Source organism: Neophocaena asiaeorientalis, unplaced genomic scaffold, assembly GCF_003031525.2.
Source record: "Neophocaena asiaeorientalis asiaeorientalis breed wild unplaced genomic scaffold, Neophocaena_asiaeorientalis_V1.1 scaffold111, whole genome shotgun sequence".
Lineage (NCBI taxonomy): Eukaryota > Metazoa > Chordata > Mammalia > Artiodactyla > Phocoenidae > Neophocaena > Neophocaena asiaeorientalis.
The window spans coordinates 285,437-299,158 of record NW_020174994.1 but is presented as its reverse complement, the minus strand read 5'-3'; the positions used below and the strand labels follow the sequence as shown (position 1 = coordinate 299,158).

The 13,722-nt window shown below is 36.1% G+C and overlaps 1 protein-coding gene across 4 annotated transcripts in view; it reads left to right on the top strand.

The window, feature by feature from the left end:
• The window catches only part of USP8 (ubiquitin specific peptidase 8), a 98,921-nt gene that overhangs the window by 51,058 nt on the left and 34,141 nt on the right, over positions 1-13,722 (top strand). For 3 of the 4 annotated variants that reach the window (XM_024761874.1, XM_024761872.1, XM_024761873.1), the window contains 4 exons: positions 387-555; positions 4,206-4,350; positions 9,367-9,452; positions 11,103-11,265. In XM_024761874.1, the coding sequence (XP_024617642.1) occupies positions 452-555; positions 4,206-4,350; positions 9,367-9,452; positions 11,103-11,265 (498 nt within the window). In that variant the 5' untranslated portion in view covers positions 387-451. Of the gene's footprint in view, positions 1-386; positions 556-3,661; positions 3,759-4,205; positions 4,351-9,366; positions 9,453-11,102; positions 11,266-13,722 lie in introns of those variants that run through there. The other variant, XM_024761875.1, reaches the window with a different exon arrangement.

Genomic DNA, 13,722 nt, shown 5'->3' with positions numbered 1-13,722 from the left:
TTGTTTCCTTTTGTAAACTGATGAGAAAGAAATATTTTTAAATGAAACTTCCTTCTATTTGTAAACTATACGTTAATGCAGATTTAACAGAAGAAAAATATAAAACCTTTTATTATTCTGTTCCTTTGACAGGAAAGATTCCTAATACTTAATGCAAAATGATACAAACATTCATTTCGTTAATGAAAATTTGGAGGGGAAAGTAGATTGTTTATTGATACCCTGTATATTGAACTCCGAAAATAAATATTCAAGATAATTGAAAATTAACTCTTTTAGCAAAGGACACAGTTTAGGAGGTTTGTTTGTTTGTTTTTTAAACTGCTCACTTGTTTTATTGTTAATGAGGAAAACTAATGGGATTATTTGTGTTCATTTTGTTTCAGAAAAGAACTACTTTTAATGAAGTACACCATCCATCGTGAAAGTGGAGAAGTAAAGATTATTCATCATGCCTGCTGTGGCTTCAGTTCCTAAAGAACTCTACCTCAGTTCTTCACTAAAAGACCTCAATAAGAAGACAGAAGTTAAACCAGAGAAAATAAGCACTAGGAAGTGTGTATACTTTGCTAACTTGAGTCAGATACAGGTATCCCCCACTATTCAAAAGTAGAGTGTTCCTATGAAGCCTTTTGTAAGCCAAAATGGCATAAAGTGAGGAAACAACTTTTTTCATGAAAGCAAAAATCGCCTCTGTATTTCTTTCGATTAGTAAAAAAGGTACTTAGGTGTTCTGTAAAAGCAAAGTGGTGTAAAGTGAACTTTTGAAAAGTGGGGGATAACTGTTAACTTTTAGTTCATTTCCATTTTATTAAAAGAGTTAGAGAAGTTCTTAATTTTATCTTGGCAGAATACATATATATTCTGCTAATAAGCATATTATCTGTTTTCTGGACAGTATGTTACATCATAAGTTTAAGAGGTGAAGACTGCAAGGATTCTACAAAACTCATTCAGCCACAGTTAATGTCTTTTCCTAAAACAGTGTAAAAGTACTTCTTAATTAAAGATCATTTTTATCCTTGTGTATTTCACATATAAGATCTGGTTCTAGCATAGTCTTTGATTAAAAAGGAAGAGATACGTATTTTTTATGCAGTATTCAGCAAAGTATTTATACCAATTTGACATGAAGTTTTAACCTAATTATTTTTTTTAATTTATTTTACTTACTTATGGCTGCATTGGGTCTTCATTGCTGCACACAGGCTTTCTCTAGTTGCAGTGAATGGGGGCTGCCCTTCGTTGTGGTGCACTTGTTGTGGAGCACAGACTCTAGGCACGCGGGCTTCAGTAGTTGCGGCATGCGGGCTCAGTAGTTGTGGCACACGGGCTCTAGAGTGCAGGCTCAGTAGTTGTGGCGCATGGGCTTAGTTGCTCCACGGCTTGTGACATGTTCCCGGACCAGGGATCAAACCCATGTCCCCTGCAATGGCAGGCGGATTCTTATATATCCTCTTTTTTTTTGTTTGTTTGTTTTATTATTTATTTATTTGGCTGTGCCGGGTCATAGTCGCGGTACGTGGGATCTTTGTTGTGGCATGCATGTGGAATCTAGTTCCCTAACCAGGGATCAAACCCAGGCCCTCTGCATTGGGAATGTGGAGTCGCTGCACCACCAGGAAAGTCCCCTAATGATTTATGTATTTTTATTTTTGAGGGCATGTAGTCTATCTATATTGGGGTAGACTACATGTTGAGGTAGAGGCTAGAGATGATACTTTCCTGATAACAGTTGCAGAATTTGTCCTGAGATAAAATCTAATAGAGATGGAAAGGTCCAGCTATTTTGATATTTACTGGAAGTTATTTTGCTATAAAAATGGGATATCACTAAAACTGTTAACTTGTTGATAGTTTTATTTCTGTTAAGGAGGGACAGGAGACAATAGGGGAACTTTTCCTCTGAATTTATTTTGACCAACAAAGGAGAAGATTTAGAGATATATAACTATATTATTATAGAGCTGGGAGTAAGAGTTTCAGAAAGAAAGGTGGGTCTAGCCAGCCTTACACCCTACACTTGAGGTAAGCAGATTTTAGAAATCGGGGAAAACAGGTGTTCTGTGGCTGGAGATAAATGTGAGGCTCTAAAAAATGATATGTATGATCCCAAATGAACCTGTGAAGAGGCATCTTAAACCTGTGTTTGCACAGGAACATCTTTATGAGTCATTTTCTAGAGGAAATAAACAAGATGGGAAGGAAATAAAACATTAAGGATGAAGACAGGAGAGTAGTAAGAACTTTAAAGAAGGTCAGGAAAGAAAATCCCAGAATGAACTAATATTCGTAAACATTACTAAGTATAAAATGGGCTTTTGAAAAGATCTTTGGGTGGGGAAGGGATAGGAAGAGTAAGAGAGGGATTGGCCTACTTCTTGAGCTTAGTTGGTGATGTTGATGGGGTGATAGAGAAAGTAGTGCTGTTTAACTCACATTGAATGATTTTCAAATAGAAAATAGTGAGAAGGGTAAAACCACCTTGAAGCTTTCTCAGAGAGCTTCATCTAATCTTAAAACAGATAAATCTGTTTTAGCAATGTCTGGTTTAGCCCTAGGACTACCCTGATCCCACAGGAAGTGGTATGTTGGCCTAAACGTACCACCACAACATGTAGCACTATTCTAGAGAATGCTAGAATCCTTTTAGGATATTTGGCTGGTTCACTGGACCCACAGTGACATTGCAGCCATCTCAGCTGGGCCTGCTGCTACATATGGGCCCATGAGATATACATGCATCATGATGAAAGAAATTTGGAAAAACCTAAGGACTGTTGTACCCACTCCTAAACTCTTAGAGAATCTCCTTACTAGCTTTGGTTTGATTTACCTCTATCCTGGAACTTTGATGCCATGCTTAGCAGGGCATGCACACTGACTGAAATTGTCCTTGTGTAGGACCATCTTTGGTCTTAAAGACCAGTTTGGCCCTGTTCCTTTGTGTGGTGTTCTGTCTAGTTCCTTGGCCTGACCAACTTCATCACTAATCCATGTCTCAATCGTAGAGCACAGTTTGAAAAATATAGAAAACAAGATGCACTGATTTGTAGAAATAAGTTATTGATAAAGCATATTGTGTATTAGCATTGGCACTACAACTTAGTTGCCAAAACTTTAGTCCTAAGTAAATGAATTCCTCTTGCAGAAATGTCTGTTTTATTAATTTGCTTTCTGAAGACTGTTAAACCAGGAAAATGTCCTTAGAATGAATGCCGTAGTGGACTTCCCTAGTGGCGCAGTGGTTAAGAATCCGCCTGCCAATGCAGAGGACATGGGTTCGAGCCCTGGTCCAGAAAGATTCCACATGCTGTGGGGCAAGTAAGCCCATGCACCACAACTACTGAGCCTGCGCTCTAGAGCCTGTGAGCCACAACTACTGAGCCCACATGCCACAACTACTGAAGTCCACGCACCTAGAGACCGTGCTCCACAACAAGAGAAGCCACCACAATGAGAATCCAGCACACTGCAACAAAGAGTAGCCCATGCTCTCTGCAACTAGAGAAAAGCCCACGCGCAGTGAAGACCCAATGCAGCCATAAATAAATTTATTTAAAGAAAAAATAAATGAATGCCATAGACCCCTCAAATTATTTTACTGAAGTGGAATTTTAAGATGACATGTTTTTAGACTTTAAATCTCTTCTCTTTTCAGGGCCAGTGAATCAGACTGCAGTTCAGCCATTGTGTAGAAAACTCTAAAAGATTGAACTCATGTCCCCTTTCCTGTCCCTAGTTTCTTGAGTTTTTAGGTGAGGAGAATTTTACATCGTGGTTAGAAAGGAGTAAGGAGAATTGAAAAGTATTTGTTTTAACATTAAAATAATAAATATTTTAGCTCCACTATTTCAGTACAAGTAGTATGCAGCTATGTTCTTTATAGAGTATGACTATTGTATGGATGCCGGAGGACCACTTGCCTCAGGATTATCTATTGTAGCAAATCTTCTAAAACTGAATTTAGAATGCATTTTGTACAGTTTGGTGATATACAAACAACTATTAATGAAACATAAGTATTTAATTGTAGTATAAGGGAAATTTTCATGTTGCATCCAAACTTATATCTAACTTGGTATAATTCTGAAGTAGTGCAGCCTAAATTATGAAATGTATTTTATTGAGTCTCTGTGGACTTTATACATGACTTTTTTCCCCCAGATGTCAGGTGTTTTAATTACTTTTTCTCTAATTTTAAGTTATGTACAGAGTGCCCTGAAGATCTTCAAGACTGCAGAAGAAAGCAGATTAGATCGTGATGAGGAAAGGGCCTATGTGCTATATATGAAATATGTGACTGTTTATAATCTTATCAAAAAGAGGCCTGATTTCAAGCAACAGCAGGTACCTTTTACTTCTATGTTTTTATTTGCTAAGTTATTTTTACACAGTGGAGCTATTGATCTCTAAAATTTTTAACTAATACTGAAATTTAGATATTATGTAGCAGCAAGTTCAAACTTCTGCAGATAGAAAAAGCAAACTAAAGATTTCGTTTCATTATTTGCAATATATGTGTATATGTATGGTTACACTCACACTATATACACATACTTAATTTGCTGTGGATTAGTACAGGTTTATAGCAACATACAGACTCATGATTAGTCTTCTGTTGTAATAGATCACTGCCAGGTCAAATAGAAGGATTCAGTTTACTCATGCATTCAATAAGAAAAATATGACTATAGTTGTACTTTTTCAAGGGTCAAGGTTTAGTCACTTGTTTTTATGTGACAGCTTTTTATATTTAATTGACACTAGCCATATTAAAGATCTCAGTTTGCAAAATTAATGTTAATTAATTTATTTAATTTAGATATTCATTTTTATCTATTTATTATTTTTTGCTTTTAATCTTTTGAGCCAGGTGCCTTTCTTCCAATTTGCTGAAGTGTGAGGAGGGAGGGAGGATGGGAGAGGTGTAAATGGGTAAAGAGAACTGATGACTAGGATAAGTGTTGATAGAGAAGAGTTTGCATTTTTATTACACCAGAAACAGACAAAAGAAGAAAATAGAGAGTGGGTTAAAGAAATGGGAAGAATATTGTGTTGGTGTTTCCACCTTTACCTAGGAATGATCTTGCTACTAGAGAATAATAGCAAAATACTGCTTATAGATTTCTTACCTGGTAGACAAGCCATTTTATTTTTTTGGCCACAGCATGTGGCATGTGGGATCTTAGTTCCCTGACCAGGGATCAAACCCATGCCCACTGCGTTGGAAGTGTGGATGGAGTCTTAACCACTGGACTGCCAGGGAAGTCCAAGACAAGCCATTCTCGAGTTAATATTGAGATTTTTATTTAGTTCACTTTTGGCAGAATTGTCTTGCCTCATTCAAATTTTTTTTTTAATTTGTTTTATTTATTTATTTTTGGCTGCGTTGGGTCTTCGTTGCTGTGCATGGGCTTTCTCTAGTTGCGGTGAGCACGGGCTACTCTTCGTTGCAGTGTGCAGGCTTCTCATTGTGGTGGCTTCTTGTTGCGGAGCATGCACTCTAGAGTGCAGGCTCAGGAGTTGTGGCGTGTGGGCTCAGTAGTTGTGGATCACAGGCTCTGGAGCGCAGGCTCAGTAGTTGTGGCGCATGGGTTTAGTTGCTCGGCAGCATGTGGGATCTTCCTGCCTCATTTAAATTGACTTATAGAAGTGAAAAAAAAAAGTTATCTTATTCTTCGAAATAACCTTTTTTTGTTCACAGTAGTGGGACTAATAAAATTTCTTTCGGTTGTTGGTTATGGGATAACTTTAATGTTTTATTTAATGGTGACGAATGATTGCTGGTGTTTCTTCTCACCGGCAAAATTATGCTGATAATCTTTATGGGGTTTTAGATCTAGCTTTGGAAAGGTAGCTCCTTGCATTTGGAGATTCATTTTCCTGTCTACAAATGGCTGGGTTGGTCCTGCCCTTGGAACATTCTTGGACATGCTTATCTGCAGATAGAGACAGAGGCTTGTCCTGCTCACTCTTTGATGGTTTTTACAGTATCTGTTAAAAAGATACTGCTTAGAGCCAGGATATGGTTCATGTGTTTAATACTTTCTGTCATCACTGATATTTTTCCTAACCCCACTGGAAGGTTTCAGAAAACAACAATGATGTAATGGTCATTTTACTCAGAGAGTCTTTGAGTCATGTTGTTTCTGCCCAACATAAAATTGAATAAAAGCTACTCTGCTATATACATGATCTATGGGATATGAAGGACTACCCACAACTAAAAGTTTGGCTTAGGGCTTCCCTGGTGGCATAGTGGTTGAGAGTCTGCCTGCCGATGCAGGGGACACGGGTTCATGCCCTGGTCCGGGAAGATCCCACATGCCGTGGAGAGGCTGGGCCTGTGACCCATGGCTACTGAGCCTGTGCGTCTGGAGCCTGTGCTCCGCAACGGGAGAGGTACCACAAAATTAAATTAAATTAAAAAATAGAAGTTTGGCTTATTTATGAGATAATAAAGAGAAACCCAGTGCCGGAAGACCCTGGTGGCATGACAAAAACATCACAGACTGGGGTAGAGTAGACCTGGGTTGGGAATGTGCTCTCTTACTTTGGGCTCTTACTTCATCTTTCCTGAGCCCCCCAGTACGTTCATCGCTAAAGGGAACCTCCTTGGTGGGTTGCTATAAGAATCGAAGATAAGTCTTGTATTATCATTGCTGTCATACTATAAGTATTCTATAAATATTGAATGGGTGAATGAATGAATGGTGGCAATTATTCTGCTTATTACTATTGTAAATGTATATTTTATTTATTAAAACATAAATCTGAAAAAAAACATAAATCTGAACCCTGTGAGAAATTAAAAAAAAAAAAGATACTGCTTAAAAAGAAGTGTAAAAGTATTCACTGAAATAAATATTTTTGAAAGATTTGCGAATTTGGAGAACTTCGGAAGTTTTGGTGTTTCCTTTTTTGTCTGTTGTGGTAGGGCCAGTTTTTTATGTACTTATTTAATTTTTGCTTTATTTTTCTAACTTACTGGTTACTTTTTTTCTTTGGCAAGATTGGGAGTGGTTTTGTAGCTACCTTTTTTTTTTTAACTTGAGAAGGTTGGGAGTAAATTTTAATCAGTAAGAAATTTTTCCATTTCCACAGAGTATCTATTGCATTTCCAAAGAGAGTATCTAGTTGAAAGTGGCAGGAGTTGTTCAGGTTAGGAAGCTCCCTGCAAAGGCTCAAGTAACCCAGCCTGTTACTTCATACGCTGTAGATGTTCAGTTCCTGATATTAGTAAAGGGACTGTTTCCATTTGCTCTGTCCAGGGTACCACATCTGCTTCTGTCTTAGAACTGTTTTTTGTTTTATTTTATTTAGCTCAACGTCTCCAGTGCATTTTAAGTATGTGAAGTGTTAAATTTAGTAACTACATATTTTCTGGGTTTTACCCTTTAAATCAGGAAGTGACAGGATGTAATGTGACCAGCCTTCTTCAGAAACTTACATTTTTCACTTGTTTTACACTAAGATTTAGATAAAACTTGTTAATTTAGCAAGCTCACTAGTAGAAAACACATTACATTATTGTTTACTCATTGAAAAAATTAGTTTATGAACAATTTTTTTAGGGCTACTTGAAAAGGGGGAGAAGGCAAATATATTGAAAATATTAGTATAGCAAAGTCTAGATACAGTTAGAATATTTTTAAATATCCATGGCAATCATGATAATTAATGCTAAATATTATTAGTAGTGAACCATTTTGTTTGGAAAATCATGAGAATTGCTTGAATTTGTGTGTTCAGGAGTAGGAAAGTTCTACTAAGTAAACCTAAGAAGCAAATGTTTTCAGTTGTATAAGAATTGGACATTTTTTTTTCTGCCAATTGTCAATACTATTGAAAATTGGAAAAAAATTATACTTCAACTGTGTTCCTTTAAGAGCACAGAGAGAGGTAATTATTGACAAGAAACCTCATTAATATTAGAGGAGTGTCTTCTGGGAGTTTGTACCAGACATGCCCAATCATGATTTTTTCAGCATTTCAGCAGTGTTAAGCTAGGCTTTTAAATGAGCTTATGTCAAAAAATTAATAAAACAAGTTATATAAAGCAACCATACTCCAATAAAAATTAATTTAAAAAAAAGTTATAGTGTTTTTTGGTTTTACTTTGTATTTTGTTTTTATCAGAGAAATATTACAGTAATGGCTAATTCTGTTTTCTCTTAAAAAAGTATTGCATCAGAAGTCAGGACATTGTGATAATGGAAGTGATTACAGTTTCCACTGTAATTTTTAGTTGATATAATATTGAACAAACTATATACTTTTATTAAAAATTACATAATGAATGGCCCTTTTATATATTTTATCTCTAATCTAGAAGAATAAAATCAAATAAAACATGATCTACTTTTAGGCTAGATAGACAGACATAGGATAACTGTTATCAACAGATCTATCTTATCAGCTCTTCGTAACTGCCTCTCAAACAGCCAGAGATGGATATTTCTGGCCTCCTGGCCTTTCTTTTTATAACTTCTGATTACAGTATCATTTGTAATAAACTGTGTTAGTAGGCTCTATTTGCAAAGTCATAGTGATAAGTTGTGGCAAGTTAGATCCACTAGTCAGTTAGCTGAGTCTCACTACACTACTGTCATGTTAAACCAGACTTGATTTGGAATTATCTCTGATTGCAAGATCTAATGAGTGACCCCTTAGGGAAGTGATTTATTTTTTTTCAATTCATTATGCTTGTTAATAAATTATGTGCTAAATCTTTTGTGTATGTATGTGTGTGTTTTAACGTAGATCATACTATTGATTTATTTTCTACCATTTGATTTTTAGTTATTCAGGGTTTCCTCAAGTGTAAAACTTGTTTTATGTCTAAAGTGATTTGACTCCAGTTGGGAGGTAGGTAGGTATTATAAAATACAGGTGGAAGGAAACATCTCAGTTTAAAACAAGTAAAACAAAACAAATTCTATGCTGTGGATCAATACAGAATTTGCTTTACTGCTTCTGAGACTAAAAGAAAAAAACTAAGTAACATATTTACAGTAGGAAAATATATTTTGCTCCTAACATATATGGTTTGCTTTTTGGCACTTATTAAAAAACAATAATAGTATTTACACTTCGTAAAGGTGCCTTACAAATAAGTAAAATTATTACCTACCGGCTTTTTTTTTTTTAACGTACTAATAGTATGAAAAAATATTTTTGAAACAATTGGAGAATAAGTTGTACACTTTTGTAGGTTAAAAGTTTTAAGAAATATTTCATTCAGTCATAATATTTTTATCTAAACTTTTGTTTATATGAACACCATAATTTTGTGTTTTTAGCATTAGTGCTATGTACAGTGGCTAGTACTAACAGTATAAGATGGTTTTCCTATAATTTTAGGACTACTTTCATTCAATACTTGGACCTGCAAACATCAAAAAAGCTATTGAAGAAGCTGAGAGACTCTCTGAAAGCCTTAAACTCAGGTACAGACACTATTATGAAATCTTTAAAAGAATGTAAATTTAGAAGATTAAAATTATATTTAGAATTTGTCCATTTATATATGACCATGCATATAAATCCCAATTCCTAAGGAGAAGTCTTATATTCATGTGTTACCATTAATGTTCTTTACTGAAAATTTTTAAATGTTTAGACTAATACATTGTTAAGATAAGCATTGGTCTATTAGATTATAGCTCAGGTCCAGTTTTTTCTAAGTTTCTGACAGGATTCTTCAGAAAAACATAATATTCTCATATGCTTCATGTCATAATGTGCTACTGGACACTGGACTTGTGGGAATGAAGTATTTAATGTTAGTTTTGACTTGCCTGGTTGCAGAAGTTACATACTTAAAAAAAAAATCTAACTCTAGTATTTGCTATGACTGACTTACCAGGCTTATAAAATAATTAGAAATTAAAAACAGTATGTTTCAATTTTTAGTCATTAGTCACTCTTTAAATAACAAAATTAAAAGGGAACTATTTTTACTCCACTAGTTTTTTTAAACTTGGATCAGTTAACTGCTATAGTTACACAGGTTTTCCCCTGCTATCTGAAAGTAAAGTGTTCCTGTGAAACTTTACCTAAGCCAAAATGGCATAAGGCAAAGAAGCAACTACCTCAGGACACGTCTTGCTACAAGATGCACAAAATAAATCAAGATAAAGCACAGATGCTCACAGACACAGTTCAAAGCTATGGCAGCTTGATGCTGAGATGCTTGTGTAATTCCTGGGGAAGGAGCTTGGCGGTGCCACTCTCTGATCAGGGTGTGGCTACTTCTCTAACAGCTGGCTGCAAAACAACTGCTAAACGCTATTTTCATTTTTCACCTTTTTTCCATAAGTGAATATCCTCTTCAGATTTCTTTCGGTTAGTAAAAACAAGTACTAATGTAGGACTTTTGTAAAAGTGAAGTGGCATAAAGAAAACGTCTGAAAAGCAGAGATACCTGTATGTATCATAGCCTTTACTTAGAAATTATCTTTTTCAACTAGTGTGTTCCTTGGTCCTTTCCACAATTACTAATCTTGGGGCTGGAATATGTTAAGGTGGATGAAGTCATTTAGAATTACTATTCTCTTTTTCCTTTAGCCAGTTAATCAACTAAGAAGAATAGAATTTCTCCTAATCTTTGGGTTACCCATTATTAACTGTTCTCTCTTAGATTGCCTAACTTTTCCCTAATCATACTACTGCTAGCAATAATCATGTTCTTTACTCCTCTATCTTTGGGGCTTTAGGTTCTTTCACTTATTTATTGTCTGTATTTTTTGTATTTTGAGCTATTTTATAAGTAAATCGGGCTTTATAGTTAATTTTAGGATTTTAGGATTGTTGAAATTAGTGGGAGAGAAAGAGCAAAAAGAATATTGAACAACTTCAACTTGAGAGCATAGAGTTTCTTTTCAAGATTTTTGAGCAATTTGAAATAAATCTACAGATGACAAATTTGTGAGTTGTGATTTATAATGGAACACTGGCAGAGTTGAATTTCAACTGGAGGGAGAAAGAATGCAGCCATAAAATACCTCATGGCAGGATATTAACTTTATACAACTGGAAATCCTTTACTTTCCACCATCATGCCAATAAAAGACATGCTGACTTCTTTTTTCAACTAGATATGAAGAAGCTGAAGTTCGGAAAAAACTTGAAGAAAAGGACAGACAGGAGAAAGAGCAGCTGCAGAAACAGAAAAGGCAGGAAACAGGAAGAGAGGATGGTGGCACATCAGCTAAAAGTTCTTTGGAAAATATATTGGATGCCAAAGACAAAGCCCACAAGGTATTTCAGATTTATTCTGCTAGGTAAAAAGACTGGTTCTTTTTGTCAGATGATTTGCTTAAGAAGAGTTGAGATACCACTATATCATTCTTTTGGGCAAAAAGGATAAAATTTAATGTGTTTTTATTAGAAATTGAATTAATTATTCTAGCTTTAGTTGATTCCAGGTTTTTCTTGAAACTTCTAAAGAAATATGTTGTGTGTATTTGTTAGTTTTTAGCAGTCACTATAGACTTGACTGGAGCAGTGGAAAGAGCATTTGGGCTGTGATTCAGTATATCTGAGTTCTGGTCCCATATCAAGTCTTGCTTAACTGTTTGGGACTCAGTTTGGCCAATTAAGATCTTGAAATAGATGATCTTTAAGGTCTCTCCTTTCTAATAAATGTAATTTACATTAGGGAAAGATTTGGTACACTATTTATTTGGTGTGAAACTTTTTTTCTATTTCTGGCGTCTCATTCTCTCCCCTTTGCTTCTTACTCCTTTCTCTGCCTGTTTCCCCTTCCTCTTTCTCTCCCTCTTGTTCCATTTGTTCAGCGACAACTTGTAGTCTTTTCAGCTACATAATTCGTTTGCCAGAAACTGTTAATGACTCAACCTGTACCTGCTAGCTGTCACTGTATCTCCCTCCCTTCACCTCCTCAGAAACTATTCTTTCTAAAATATAATTTCTTCTGCACTGTTGAAATTTATGGAAAGATTTAATTTTTCTTAAGCATTTTGTAGCTTTCAACTATCACTTGTATGTGGGTTATCACTGATTTCATTAAGAAGTAGTAGTTGAATTGCTTGTGACATTGGGCTAGGCACTGTGTAAAAGGAAGTGAAGAAATCGGTCTTTTGATTTTAGGAACTCATAATGTAAGATTAATAGTACTGCCTTAGAGACATGTTCATTTATAGGTCAAATGGCTGATATAAAAAAATACCAGGATTCCAAAGAACTGTATGAAAGGGACTTTTCAAATTCTTCGTTTTGTTGCTTTTCCAAGAGCAGGGCCAACTACCTTTCATTACCTTTACTTTTTTGTTTAGCGTTTTTTTGTTTTGTTTTGTTTTTGCGGTACATGGGCCTCTCACTGTTGTGGCCTCTCCCGTTGCGGAGCACAGGCTCCGGACGCGCAGGCTCAGCGGCCATGGCTCACGGGCCTAGCCACTCCACGGCATGTGGGATCTTCCTGGACTGGGGCACGAACCCGTGTCCCCTGCATTGGCAGGTAGACTCCCAACCACTGCGCCACCAGGGAAGCCCTTGTTTAGCCTTTTTATGTTGAAAAGAGAATACAGTTAAATCCTGTCACCCAGCTTCAGTAATCAACTAACATTTGCCATGTTTTTTTATCTGCACCTCTCACGTCTTCAGTCAAATTCCAGACAACATATCATTTTACCCCTAAATATTTCAGTATGCATCTCAAAGAAAGGAGCATTTTTTTTAAGATTTTTTTTTTTTAATTTTATTTTTGGCTGCATTGGGTCTTTGTTGCTGTGTGTGGGCTTTCTCTAGTTGCAGCTCTTCGTTGTGGTGTGCGTGCTTCTCATTGCAGTGGCTTCTCTTGTTGCGGAGCATGGGCTCTAGGTGCACGGGCTTCCTAGTAGTTGCAGCTTGCGGGCTCTAGAGCGCAGGCTTAGTAGGTATGGCACGCGGGCTTAGTTGCTCTGCAGCATGTGGGATCTTCCCGGACCAGGGCTGGAACCTGTGTCCCCTGCATTGGCAGGCAGATTCTTAACCACTGTGCCACTAGGGAAGTCCAAAAGGAACATTTTATTAATAACCGCAGTGCTATTTTCCCACCTCACAAAATTAATAATAATTCCCTGATATAATCTAAAGCCCAGTCTATTCAGATATTTTACCCACTTGCTCATAATGATTTTTCAGAGTCAGTATGTTTGAATCAGGATCCAAACAGGGTCCACTCACTGTCTTTTGGTTGCAATTTCTCTGAAGTCTCTATAGCATTCTCTGATTGAGTTTCCTTCTCATTTTTCATTTCCTGCATTTGGCTTTTTAATACTGGATCAGTTCTGTAAAATCAGCCACATTGTAGGTTTGTCTGATTACTTCCTCCTTATGTCACTTAACTTGTTCTTCTGTCTCCTATATTTCCTGTAGGCTGGAAGTTCAATCTAAAAGCTTAATTAGATTGAGGTTCAGTTTTTGTTTTTTGGCCAGAAGGCTTCATAGGTGATACTGTGTACTGCATACTGTATCATATTAGGAGGCACATAATATACATTTCTTTTCTTTTTTACTTTTAGTGATGTAGAAATTGATCAGTAGGTTCTAGTGGGGTCCTTAGTTTTCCCATCTATGAAATGAGTTAGTACCTTAGAGAATTATCCCATGTTATCTTGGTTAGGAAATGCAAATTTATAAAACTTTGTATCACTTCATTTTCCTTTAATTCTGTAATGGAGGACACTGAAGGGATTGACCAGAATTTTTATTTCA